Source organism: Acromyrmex echinatior, chromosome 1, assembly GCF_024713525.1.
Source record: "Acromyrmex echinatior isolate Ae372 chromosome 1, ASM2471352v2, whole genome shotgun sequence".
NCBI lineage: Eukaryota > Metazoa > Arthropoda > Insecta > Hymenoptera > Formicidae > Acromyrmex > Acromyrmex echinatior.
This window is the reverse complement of record NC_141852.1, coordinates 12,129,059-12,143,340: the sequence shown is the minus strand read 5'-3', so window position 1 is coordinate 12,143,340 and position 14,282 is coordinate 12,129,059. Positions and strand designations below refer to the sequence as shown.

The 14,282-nt window shown below is 31.6% G+C and overlaps 3 protein-coding genes across 17 annotated transcripts in view; 2 read left to right on the top strand and 1 right to left on the bottom strand.

The window, feature by feature from the left end:
• Positions 1-7,808, top strand: part of LOC105146809 (uncharacterized) — a 48,953-nt gene extending 41,145 nt beyond the window's left edge. Inside the window, exons 4-5 of the mRNA XM_011057338.2 lie at positions 3,880-4,187; positions 4,723-7,808. Coding sequence (XP_011055640.1) covers positions 3,880-4,187; positions 4,723-4,858 — 444 coding nt within the window. The 3' untranslated portion in view covers positions 4,859-7,808. The remainder of the gene's footprint in view (positions 1-3,879; positions 4,188-4,722) is intronic.
• LOC105146803 (cytochrome b5) overlaps positions 7,417-14,282 on the bottom strand; it is a 60,313-nt gene continuing 53,447 nt past the window's right edge. For 4 of the 13 annotated variants that reach the window (XM_087414831.1, XM_087414818.1, XM_087414816.1 and 1 more), the window contains 2 exons: positions 10,899-11,043; positions 7,417-10,066 (listed from right to left, as the gene is read on the bottom strand). In XM_087414831.1, coding sequence (XP_087270957.1) covers positions 9,598-10,038 — 441 coding nt within the window. In that variant the 5' untranslated portion in view covers positions 10,039-10,066; positions 10,899-11,043 and the 3' untranslated portion in view covers positions 7,417-9,597. The other 9 variants (XM_087414837.1, XM_011057329.2, XM_087414795.1 and 6 more) reach the window with 8 other exon arrangements.
• Positions 13,919-14,282, top strand: part of LOC105146805 (uncharacterized) — a 44,268-nt gene continuing 43,904 nt past the window's right edge. The window contains exon 1 of one of the 3 annotated variants that reach the window (XM_087414461.1): positions 13,919-14,059. The gene's annotated coding sequence lies outside the window, so the exon portion shown is untranslated. Of the gene's footprint in view, positions 14,281-14,282 lie in introns of all 3 variants that reach the window. The other 2 variants (XM_087414437.1, XM_087414442.1) reach the window with 2 other exon arrangements.

Genomic DNA, 14,282 nt, shown 5'->3' with positions numbered 1-14,282 from the left:
CCTCTCGGACGCGTGGGACGAGAAAGTCCTTTATCGAGCGAGCGAGCGAGGTGATTCAGTTCACGCAATTACGAGCAAACTGACGTGTGTTATCATCCTTGCGAACTTCCGGGAAAACTTGGTCTCCTTCGCCAATGAAGTTTTCTCTATCATAAGATCGTAATGAAAGTTCTGAGAACTTTGGAACATCGATTCCAGTTAGGGATTAATTATTGAACCAAATATCAGATACTAGATAATAGGTTTCACTGAATTCTACAATTCTGATTGCGAGTCGACTTGTTGCAGACGCAGCGTCATATCAGCGAACTGAAAATTTCATGCCGCAATATGTTGCCGTGGGTGAGAAGCCGTAGTTAAATTGTCTTTGTGGGACGAAGCATTTACATTAAAGAACGGCGGTTTTGAATATTTAGGCGGAGAGGTAGCATGTAATACTCTGAGGCTTCACGAGACTGCTCTGCAGTCTGTAGTTAGAGAACGTAAGATATATTCTCGTAGGTTTGCTCTCGTATTAATTTCACCACGTGAATTAGTCCAAATGATACAAGCGGCGCAAATGATGAAGAGGGACCGAAGGCTAGTTACGGTTGCAAAAGACTGAAAATGTGTGAGAGACAGAGAGAGAAAGATGGACGAAAGAGAAGATATATATACATATATATGTAATGGAGAAATAAAACCAACTAGATAGGAGCTTGATTGCCTGCGAAAAGGGAGAAGAAATGAGACGAGCGAAAATTAGTACGGGAAGGCAAATTACGATACCATAAAAAGACCGCAAAACGAAAACGAGTGAAAATTGCCAGTCAAACTGTGATGATGAAAAAGATTCACAATATTTATCACCATAAGGGAAACATTTCTTATTATCACATTTCGCATACGTAAATCTAATAATCGTAAAGATAATAGAAGAAAATATTATATATATATATATTTTTTTTTAATCAATTAATAATTTTTAAAATTAAGATAGTAATTAATTTTCATAAAGTGTAAATACAAACTTAAAATAAATAGAGAAATTATAAGAGAAATCGTGCGTTTGTATATCGCAAGATTATGATAATGACTTGAAAAACATTGATACCTGATCCTGAAAAGTTGCATGCATTATGAAGACAGTTTTGTCGAAATCTTTGCACAGCATTTTCAGGAGAAACATAATCACCCTGGAGCGAAGTTACTGCGGACGGAAAAACGCAACCACGGGGTTCTGAACGATCTTCTTAAACGAACGCCTGAGGGTAACCACGCTCGTCTCACGTTGGAAAATGGAATCACAAGATAATAATCCCGAAATTCAATTTCACTCTTCCTCCTCGTCGAGTGGAAGATCGTAGTTGCCGGCAGTTGACTTCGTCAAAAGCGAAAATAGCAAGAATCGAAAAGTTCTCTCCTTTTCGATTGAAGGACAAAAGTGATCGAGGAAATTCTATGTTAGACTTTCTGATTCTCATTGCGGTTTCATTTCACCTCGTGACTCTTTTATTCTCGTACGCATATCGAATATTTTCATGATTATATCAAGAGAAATTTTTCGATCAATTTGCTAGTGACGTATTCGAGATTTCATTATAATCCTTGGAACGAAATGCAGTTGTGCCATTGGAATATCAACAACTTTCTTGATATGTGTTTCATTTTCGTAAAGCATAAAATATCTCTCGCGATGGGATACATATTTATAGCCCAAGTTTCATGACGTTCGATAAAGCGTAGATTCGCGGATATAAAGAAGTGCATCGTACGTTTCCATTTGCGAATGACATCTATTTACTATGAACATATATACGTAGATAACCGTACTATTTCTTCTTATTAAATTTTCATCCCTTTCACGCTAGAAGCCGAAATTGAATATAGATTGGAGTTTTCTTGATTATTTAATAAATTCTTCTTGGATCATTTCTTCTTGGATCAATAAAAACGATAGAATATGTATCTGAAAATATTTAATATATAATAAAATTTAATATTAATAAGAGAGAGAAAGAGAGAGAAAGAGGGAAAGAGAGAGAGAGAGAGAGAGAGAGAGAGATCATAAAATGTTTTATAAACTGTCTACATCACACTTTTTTGGTGTAATATTTATAATTTTATATGTATTTATATACACATATATATAAAGATATTTTCGAATAATTACGTTGTATTTAGAATTATTGAATTATTTAATTGAAAACTGAAGCATAAAATTATATAAAATTGTATAACATTTCTAACTTAATATTTTCATCATATCTAGATACAGAGAGAAATTGAAAAGAAACGTGTTTGTGACATGTTGCGACTAACGTGTGTGTGTGTGTGTGTATACATATATATATACATATATATTATTTTTAGTCTTTTGGAGAGAAGGTAATTTTTAATTTTAAAATGTAGCATAATATTAAATATATAAAAATGTTTAATAAAATATATGTGAAAATTGCGAAAGTCATTTCTGCATAAAATATTAATAGCATAATGTTAGCGTTAAATGCAAAAAGCATTATGCTACAATTACACGATTAAACAAGAGTCGACACCTTTTGCGGGAAACACAAAAGGAAAGGATGTATGCTTGCAAGCTCCCGCAAGCTTTTACGATATAATATGCAAGGCAAGTCGGCCTGATGAGAAACGAGAAAAGTTTTTTCTGCGTTTTATGCTATGGATGCAAACCGTGGTCGGTTTAAGAAGAACATTAAAAACAGTTTGCGGCTTTATTATAATTTTCAACGAAAAATGTGGAACTGATTTACACGGTTAATTTCGTTACTCGAGCTTCCATTGATGAATTTATGTATTGTAAAAGTTACTTTCTATTAAAATTAATAACATTAACTATGCTGTTTACAAACACGATTATTCTTGTGATTTATATCAAAGAGCTATTATATCAAAGTTATTATATAAAAATTGAAGAATCAGATTTAAAGTCCATTATTTTTCTTGAATTAAAATAGATCGTAGTCACAGTTTTATTTCGCGAAATAACAAATTGTTGTTTCGCATCTGAAACACAATACAAAAGATCAGGTATCGAAACCACCATGCAAACATAATGATAAGTAACTACAACCTGGGAATCGGAGTTGCGGAGAGTAACGTGATCCTAATGTGGTCTCGCGAGCAATACGAGATTTCTGAAGTTATTGTTAATTAATTTTTTTAATTATTCAACGACTATCTTATTATTCTCATGATGATCATTGTTAAACAAAATGAAATACAGGAGGGTGAAAATGTTATGCCTCATTAGTATATCTCAATTTCGTTTATTACTTCTGATTATAGTAATTGATCATTAACTACGTATTTTAAACATAAAACAACTTGTTAAAAGCATAGAGACAGGCATAAAAAACAGTACTTTCTATTTGTAAAATGTTCTGTATATCGGACCTTGTCCTAGTTACTTATTTCGAAAGCAAGTTTTATATGAAACCGTCGCAAATATATCCTCTCATATAAAGCGCATTAAAAAATTTTTTTAATTTTTTTTAACACATGCATTTTTCGTGTAACATATTTCTCGCTTGAAACTGTACGTTATTGCATACTATGTATGTTAAAAATGTAAGATTTTAACAGAATTATTTGTAAACCTAAAGAGCAATTGAAAAAATTGTAAAAATAATTTGTTGTATGCAAAATATCGAGTAAATAATTTAACAAAAAATAATTTAACAAAAAAAAAATAATCCCTTTAAAAATAATTCATTTAAAATGTTATTTATTTCAACTATTAATGTCTAGAATAGCAAGCTTTTAAATTCAGACGCTAATGCCTTTTCCATCTCTCTGCATGTATGTGTTTGCAACTACTGCATATTTTGTTTTGTATCTTTTTTTTTATTAACTATGAGGCACATTTTCGTTTTGCAGAACGGTCTGCCACCGACGTACGAGGAGTATCTTTATCACAAGAACGCGATGACATCACGCTCACATACTCCTCCACCACCGTGGTCCGATTCGACGACGACTAATCAGGCTTCGAGTATCTCACGACGTGAACTTTTGGCCAGCCAACCTGAGCTTCGCGAATATTTGACGCAGCTGGCGCTAAGCGATCGTGGCTTACAGTATCAACATCAACAGCAACGACAACAATCTAGAGACGATGGCTACTCACAATCAGTCCCGAGGGTACAGGTCAGAGTACAGAGACGTGCGCGGGCAATGCCTCTCAGGTGAGTAGTCGAAGAGGCTGTAAGAGCTGACCTCAGCTGTCACGTCTCGTATCTCGGAGCCGGTATCGCTCGCGGAATAATTCACGTAGTTACCGGGATGGCCATATGCGACTACGACACCGCCGGGACTTAGCTTGGCTAAGGAGGTACTTGGCTACCTCGAGACATTTTGAGGCGCTGAGAACTAGTAGCGGGTTTAAAGTGGTTTAGAAAAATGGCACAGACAGCAATTATGTAAATGCTGAGCGTCCCGAGATTTCTTCTCTACGTTTTTTCTTTGCTATAATCGCGAGCAAATTAAGAGGAAAATGACAAGAATAATTTCAAGAGTTCTCTCTTCTCTGAAATGTGTTACACATTTTCCTCGAGTAAAAATGTTTGAGAGATGTATAATTATTAATTTAATTAAAATTATATAATTCAAAGAGTAGAATAATTTTTTCTATCTGTTTATTCTATCCATTTTTTTATTTCAAATAATTTTAGTTACTACTAGAAATATTTCCCAATTAGAAAAATTTAAATATGCTTGCAGATCGCAGAGTGAAAGTCGAGCGCAACAACAACGAATTGCGGCAATGTATACGGATGCTGCATTTTGCATGGAAACCACGGTATTACAATCGGCATTCGATTCTGGACCAGGATTTGCTCTCTGCAGCCTGATGTAAAAGGACGAACAACTTCACTTTAACAGGAAATTGCAGGAAGGTTGATACTATCATCAATCCACAATCGAATTCATTCGCGAATGTTTTCCTTGGTAGTTGAGCTGTGTCGAAGAAAGCGTTCGCGAAATCACTTGACCGTGGATTGACGTATTAATCTATTCGCGTATTCATGTATGCAACGAGATATAATGTTGTTGCAATGTCGCGTCTCGGTGCTTTTATGAATTTAATGAATAAAGCCTCATAATTAGTTTCGATTCCTAGTAGTAAAGTATCATTGCCTCATAAGTATATGTGAATATGTAAGTATTAAATGATATTTCTAAACGGTATCTACTTGAAAGTATCTATTCTCTATAATTATTTTTCGAATGCAATTGGTATTACAATTTTACGTATTTCTGTACACCGGTGTCTCTAGAAGAAGGATTTTAGCCATCGCCTAATTTCCTTTTTGATTGGCGTGATACACAATGGTGGTATCAACTAAAGTATAATGGGAACACAACTTATATTCACATCAAATACATACATTTTAAACACACACACATATATTTTATTTTGGGCATGGCAGATAAATGGGGCTTCTTCTAAAGACATTACTGTATGCTAAGTATCTAAATATGTTTACTATAATCAATTATTACTGATCAAAATGTCTGTTTTTATTTAATTTTGATAGACTAAAAAAAAGAAGAAAAGAAATACATATATATGTTCGTAAAAAAATAGATATTTAAAATAACTTTTAAAATAAATAAGAATTTACTATGGAATTAAGCTTCATTTTCTATTATATGAATTATAAGAAGATTGTGATAAGTTAGCTAAATTTTAGTTTTAATTTTAAAATTAAATTTAGTTTTAAAATTATTTCAAATGAAGAAATATGCATTTTTTAGATTCTTTTTTTTATAGAAAATGTCGTTAAATGATGAGTTTTGATTCTTATCTTGAGATCCAATTTCCATTCTCCAGATGATGATGATATTTGACGCCGAATAAATTTTCCAGCCTTTTACTTGAAAAAAATACAGTAAGCAACGAAACTGTTGAACGCGCATGAAAAAGCAAGCTTTGTATTCGTAGAATAGGAAATCGGAATTTTCAACAATATGTCATAGAGCTAGTTCCGCTATTTTAGCGTGCCTATAAAGGAAAAAGGGAAACTTGATGACCCAAACCGATCAGAGACAATTGAGATACAATAGATCGGATATACGATTTTGCAGTGCGCTTCGTTTGGTCACACAAAGAACAATGACGAATAATGAACGCGCTCTCATTTTTCCGGATCAGCGAAGAGAAATTTCTAGCTTTTCGGACAAACGATAAAATTTTCTGCAGATACAAATAACGATCAAATAAACAATATCATATATTGAAGCCACACAAGTTTAATTTTTCAAACTCTGTGCAATTTTTTTGTTGGACGGCAATTCTAGTCTCTGTATGTTTTTCAAAAGAAAAAAACCTGAAAGAACTCTCCTTCACGCTGAATATTGTTTTAAAGAATGGAAATTAAATATTGAGTCATATGTTGACTTAATACATTCTCATTTTCTAGAATTATAATTTATATTAAATCTAATTTATCCAGTTTATTTCACATTATAAAATATAATAGAAAGCGTTGCGGAATGAAATCCTAAAAGCGAAAATTAATAACAGAATTTTATTTTTATTGAATTGAGGAGAAACTTTGCTCCAAACAAAATTTAATTTGAGATTTAATAATTATGATATTCAATGTTATAAAATGAAAAGTTAGAAATTTAATTTAAATATCGAATTGAATTTTTTCTACACAAATATTGTTTCTCCGCGATAAATAATTATTGTTTCGAATATTTTTATTAGAATCTCTGATACGTCGAAATGATTTTAGCTATATTTTTTATGTTTTGTGATTTATAATTATAAGGACAGTAACTGTGAGAAAAACTTGTTAGCGAAGCTATTTTCATTTTGTGTATATTATATATTCACTTTCAAATTGTCATTTAGAATTTAGCAGAGACAATTTATAAATGAGCGAATGCTGTGCACATTCGCTATTTGACACAGTCCTAACAACATACAAAACAGAAAGTAGTATGTAAAGTTGGTGTTGATCAACGTAGCGTAGCGTAATGATGCGTGTGTATCAAAGTGCGCAAGTATCGCATTAGTATCACTATCGTAGGCGTAATAAAATAGAAAAAGTATATAGTTTTAGTCACATATAAAATTTATGCACTTATTGAGTTCAAATTAAATGTATTACAAGGGAATCTTACGTATTATGAACAAACTATCTTAATGTTAAAAATCAAATGGAGAGCAAAATTAGTTACTCAATTATATAGTATAAATTAGAGAGAGGGATGTGTATAGACTATCATATTTCGTATCGCAACTCATCGCATGTAACATAAAATCTATTTAATATACGGGAAGATTCTCGTTATATCGAAATTTTTCCATCAGTTTTGTAACGTTTTTCTATCGGCGAGATGTTAAGACATGCAAAACTAAGGAGTGACGGCTCGCCATGGGAGAGAATGATACTAATCATATTATTAAGATTTATCTTTTTTCTCCTTTTTTTATTTTATCTTAAACGCATGCATGTGCACACATAAACACGTATACACATACACGCATATATAAAACGTATTATATATTTTATATGTACATTTTGTGGTTAAGTGTAAATATCGTAAAGAGTATTGTTATGTGTGTAATTCTAGATAAATATAGAGTTAACACATAAACTGAGTACATTGCTAATTTAATAAACGGTATTGCCTTCCGACTAACGGAAACGAAGAGTTTATTATATGTCGCTCTATCGACAACATATTATATTACGAACGAGCTGTATCGCTATATTACCTCATACTGTATGTTATGTATATTAAATGTGTGTTAGAGGATTAAGAAATATATAAAATGTATTCAGTGTAAAGTATTCTCTATTCTTTGAGCACTAATTATTATTTCACCGACCCTCTGTTTTATTTATTTTATCGAATGAAGATATAGAAAGCCTTTTGAGAAATGTAGCTTCGAAATAGTTCGAACTGTTTTCGAAATACACGACAGAGAAAGAGAGAGAGAGAGAGAGAGAGAGAGAGAGAGAGAGAGAGAATTTTAAATATTTATTATCTTCAGTAATAATAAAGTAACTTTCCATGAAAAATGTAATATTTGTCTACCAAAAAATCTTTCTTCAAATATCTTGTCCGGTATATACAGTGGAACTTCCATAATCTCTACTACACGGGGCTGTGATAAATTAAAGAGGTTCTCTCCATTCTTATTACATTAAGGACATTAAAAAAAATATAGAGTGAGAACGTTTTGTGCACAGATCAACGTAATCTATTTTAACACTGAAAATTTTTATTTTATATTACACGACATCATGTATATATAATATATGGAGGGGGGTTATTACCGAGTACTGAAGTTAGGGAAATTCTACTGTACATATATAATCAGTGACGTCATGTTACGTAATTAAAATCGTCATTAATTTGTGATAACTTGAAATTGTAAAATCTTATTGCATTACATGTCATTACTGATGAAGATTAATTGCAGAAATGTAACTAATTATGTTTGTAGTACTAAGAGAATAAATACGCAACGATAAGGAATTAATTTTTATTTAACTAAATAAAAATTAATTCCTTATCGTTGCGTATTTATTCTCTTAGTTGATACATTTCGTAGTTCAAGAACAAAATGACGTACAAATTATTTTTTAGCTGTGATAGACAAACGATAATACGTCACTCAATATTAGCTATATATTTTCGAAATACACGACAAAGAAAGAGAGAGAAAGAGAGAGAGAGAGAGAGAGAGAGAGAGAGAGAAAGAATTTTAAATATCTATTATCTTCAGTAATAATAAAGTAACTTTCCATGAAAAATGTAATATTTGTCTACCAAAAAATCTTTCTTCAAATATCTTGTCCGGTATATGATCCAATGATTTTATCGTTTTTACATTTTAGGAAGGCACGCGCATGCGAAACAAGAGAAAAAAATTTGAAATTACACAATTTAATCGCTATTGTAGATGTAATAAATAAAAACAGAAAAACAGTAAATCTGATTTATCGCTTAGCGTTATCAAATGTATAACTTAGCTTGCATTATTGTAGTAATGATTGTGGACGAGTTTAAATACTGATAAAAAAATCATTATCGTTATGATTTGTTGACAAATAAAAATCACATCGATATGCAACCATTTCCTCTTTTCTGTTTAAAATCTTAGATATAACAATTTATGTGTTACATAGGTACAGTCTAAGTTTGATTATTTAAAAATATCTCTTGCTACTGATAATACGATAAGATCAGTTGTAGAAAGCTGAAAAGTGAAAAAATTATTATGTAAAAATAGGCGGCACATTAGAATAAATTATTTAATTTATTTTTTTCAATCACAACATTGCTGACAAAATTTAATAAAATCTACAGTGTTAATCAATTAAAATTAAATTAAATAAAAAGACTTGGAAAAAAGAAGACTAACTCAGGAAAAAGAAAATGTTTATAGAAGCAACGGCAATATTTCAAATATAATCAATTTCCGTAGAATCTTCTATACAGCAAGCATACTTTTGAAAAAAGTTAAATAAAAGTATTTAATATGCCGGTTTCTATTTTTCATGTAAAATTTGATATTTTCCCAAGTGCGTCACGATGATGATGATGACAACCTTCAATAATCTGAACAGATTAGAATCCCGAGATCTTCAGGCCGTTGGGAGTGCGAAAAAGTCTCTCTTCCGGCGGAAGCTCACCAATTTTGTACCTTTCTAAGGTTGCATTAGCGACGGCGGAGTGACCAGTTGAAATGAACGCCAAGGTAGCATCTCGTCCGGCGTGTTCTAGGAGAATATCCTGGCCGCCTGGGTGATTGTTCAAGAATTCTGTGCAATCGTATACGTAATCGTAGATCACGAGCCAGCAGTCGTCAGGAGTGTCGTGCCAGGCAACCTCGGCCAAATTGATTATCCGGAGCTCATCGTGCGACTTTTCCTTCAGTCTGCATTTTCGCTCTCCGATAATATCGTTTCTCTCTGTGATACTATCACGCTCGACCTGCAAGAAGTTCTCCCTTGATGGTTTCACGTCTCCCAATTTGAGAGAGCGGACAGTCAGGTTCACGAGATCCATGCCACTGCGGCTCCTAGAAGCGCTCGTTCTGCAATACAAACAGATTTTATTCAAATAAATTAATTATTTAAAGAATTAATTACAGAATTTAATGTGATATATTGTAAATATTATTTATAGTATTTACAATACTCATACATGTTTTTTAACTTTACAGGTGTATGAATGTGCACGCACGAATATATTTTTATTATAATACATTTATAGAAGTTATCTGATGAATTAAACATCTAAATTTACAATACAAGTTTTTTTTTTGACTCAGAATTAAGTAAATAGAAAAAAAATTAATAAAAATTTATTAAAAATAAATATTCAAACATCAAATATAATATTACGTTGTAAATAAAATAATAGCAAGATAACGTTTAACTAAAACATTAATTTTTTATTTCGTATTTTTTTTTGTACTCTATGACTTTACGTAGCTGTTCTGTTCATATTTATATATTCAAAAAGACAATAAATGATTATTGATTGCGTTTTAATCGACAGAGTTATGCTAAAGCAATATTTGCAGTAGTGAAAAATTGTGAACAACTGCACCGTTGAGAGTACATCATTTTGCAAAAATGATCAGTGACAGCTGAAAAATATGAGCGCGGAAACACCGAGAATATCGATTGTATTGATTGTGGAAATAAACGGGCAATCTACGTATACGAGTCACACACAAATCGCGCGACATTTTACAGCAATCATTTAAACAATCTCAGTAACGATATATTTGGAAAATGGATTTGTCACACGTTAAATCTACCTACAACAACGAGCGTTTCTGCTGATGTCTGTCAAGGGACATCGTATATAACACTGAGACAGAAATCAATTCCTCCGAGAAAGGGGAATAATTCTATTACCGGTTGAAACTTAATGCGTGCACACTCCAAGGTATTTTCTTGGTAACGTACTCCTGTGGTAGTCGAACGTGTTGCTTAGATATTGATCTGCATATAAATCAGCCAAGCTCGAATAAAAAGTTTCCTCTTCTTAGTTGAAGAATTCCTGCTCGTGATAAAAATCAAAGATAAGAAGCGTAAATAAAAATTCAAAAATTAATGAAATTCTATTGACTATTATTAGTAAGCCTGCCACGTAGTATTGGAATCTTACGGACTCGTAAAATCGATGTTCTGATTCTCTTTTCGGCCAAATGTATAATTTCCAACAGGAATTTAAAACAATGTGACAGCACTATTTGTAATTGCTCGCACTATTCCTAAGTATTCTCAGAGAGAGAGAGAGAGAGAGAGAGAGAGAGGGGGGGGGGGGAGGCGTCAGCACACTGCGATATCGCGGCACTCTTATAAAACTCTGTATCATGTGAAAGCGATTTTATTCACTAGTTTATCTTTATTCCCCCACAATGGTGATAAGTACTAACTCGTTTAAACACTTGTTACACTTTTAACAAATCATTGCGGAAAAAAGTGATTAAAAGCCATATCCTTTTTTGGAGATAATGTTGAAATATTAGCAATGATGGGAAGGCCACCAGCATCTTCCGATATTTACTTGTAAATGTAAATATGCTCGATTACAATCATCATGATGTTATGCTCTGCGTTTATCAGTTATATGACGTTTGTATTGACCTTCATCGAACTTTATCTATATCTATATATCCGATACTATGTATATATAATTAATTTTTGATAAATCTACGACTCTTTCTCTTGGACAAAGTTCGATGAAGGTCAATTAATTATATATATATAGTATCGCAGATATATATATATATATATATATATATATATATATATATCCGATACTATATATGTATTAGGTGTTGGAATTAATTCGTAGCGTTTTACAAGTGATGGGAAGTACTTTCATTAATGTATTTTTTAATGCTCATGTGAAATAAATAACATTCTTTCATTAAAAAACGCTACGAATTAATTCCAACACCTAATATATAATTAATTTTTATGTATATATATATATATATATATATTAGGTGTTGGAATTAATTCGTAGCGTTTTTTAATGAAAGAATGTTATTTATTTCACATGAGCATTAAAAAATACATTAATGAAAGTACTTCCCATCACTTGTAAAACGCTACGAATTAATTCCAACACCTAATATATATAATATATTCATGATATTCTTGTATTACATATTTTTTATGTATTTCATAATATATTTATAATATATATATTTTATATAATGTATATTTAATGCTAGAATTTTCTGATCAAACATAATATTTAAAGAAAAAAGAAAATGTTATCCACATCATATATCTATATACACAAAATATTCATCATTAAAATAATAATATATTTAAATTGAACAAAAATATTTATATAATATCTTTTATACTTATTACACAGTACGTGCATGATTTATTACACAGCGTTTTTCTTGCGTGATCACTACATATATCTTTTACACATTCTATATTACTAATAATTATTAAGTTTCTTACTTATGTAAAAGAATAAATATCAATGATGTGAGAAATTGTTAACGTATAATTTGTACTTTCATCTTCATTAATTTGATGAAACTTTCATCAGATCTTTTTTCACTAGAGATTCAGATAATAGATTTTACAACGACGTTTAAATTAAGAAAGAAATATAGTTAAATATTAAACTGAAGGTATCTTTCTGTTTTTCTTTAAAAACTTTGAAGTTTAATGACTTTTTTAATCCATAGTTTCTTTTTATTTACCTAAAAAAAAAAAAAATTCAATTTTCAAAATTGATTAAATTGTTATCGATAATTTTGTAAATAAACTTATTTAGTTTTTAAATATAAATAATTATGAAATAAATACATAAATTTATGTGAATAATCATAAAAAATGATAAGATATTCTCGAATAAAATTCTTATTTTTTATTTTCCATATTACAGTAATTTTAAGGATATCTAATATCTATTTTTTAAATATTAGAAATTTAAAATCTTACATGTAGATGTTTGGAGACTTTTCATAAAACCTGGAGTCAATTCACTGAAGCAATTCAAAGTTATAAAGATTTTAATTTGTAATAAATTTATTTAGTACCTATTTTCAAAATATGAAAAATATAACAAAAATTTTACAAATTGTTTTATTATTACGTCTAAGTATCTACGTAAAATTTTAGCACAATTCTCTTATTGTTATTTTAAAAGTTATTTAATTTTTTTCTTTTGATTTTTATATGTAAAATCATAATTTGATGATAAAGTAATAATATTGATGATAAAGTAAAATATTGTAGCTAATTATATGACTTATATTTTTAATGATGACTGATTCATAAATAAAAGGAGATATACGTAGATTGTGTTTTGACCAACTGCTGACATAACGGAAAATTCAACGAAATGTATTGCCATCAAATTTAAAAAGTTATCAATAAATGAAAGTTGATCGAAACATTTTTAAAAATTTGATGAAAAAAATGATTCGATAAAAGAAATTTTTATCATATCATTTTATGATATATTACAAAATAATTTAATATAAAGTTAGCATACGTTTTTTTTTTAAATAAAAATTAAATATCATAGACGTATATAATATAAATATAAAGTAACAATTATTATGTCAAATTCACAGATTTTGAATGACATAAAAGCGCGAGAAATATACGACAATCAACATACTTAGAAAAATATTACGTATACATATTTTATATTTTTCATTATATTTATTTATTATCGAATAGACACAAAAAAATTAATGCAATCAGAAGACAGCAGATTATCGATTGACTGTAACGGAAAACTGATCGATCGCGCTCGTCCGACCGCCGCACCAGGGCGTAGCGATGCAGTCCGTATGCAAGTTTCACCGTCGGCACGACGACGCCAGGCGTCGCGACGCTGCCGTCATCGCGACGATGTGATCAACAACAGCGGCGACGGTGGTGGCGGCGGCGGCGGCGACGGCGGCGACGGCGGCGACGGCGATGAAGGCGACGGAGGTGGCGATGCGACCAACGACGGCGGCGGCGCATTGCGAGACTGATAGTCGTAATCATGCCACCCTGACCTCACGCACATTCCCGTAAGCACGGTACGTGCGTCGACGTCGCAGGGGAAGATTTTTTACGTATTCGCGACGAGAAGGAGGTGGATAACGACGGCAAAAACGAAAATAACATCGGCGACGACGGCGACAGCGAGGACGGCATTTCCAACGAGAACGAGCACGAGTGCGAAGCGGGGAAAGATCGACGTCGCAACGGGAGGACCGGCCGGTCGCAGATTTACCGTACCATTTTGGTACTATCTCTGGT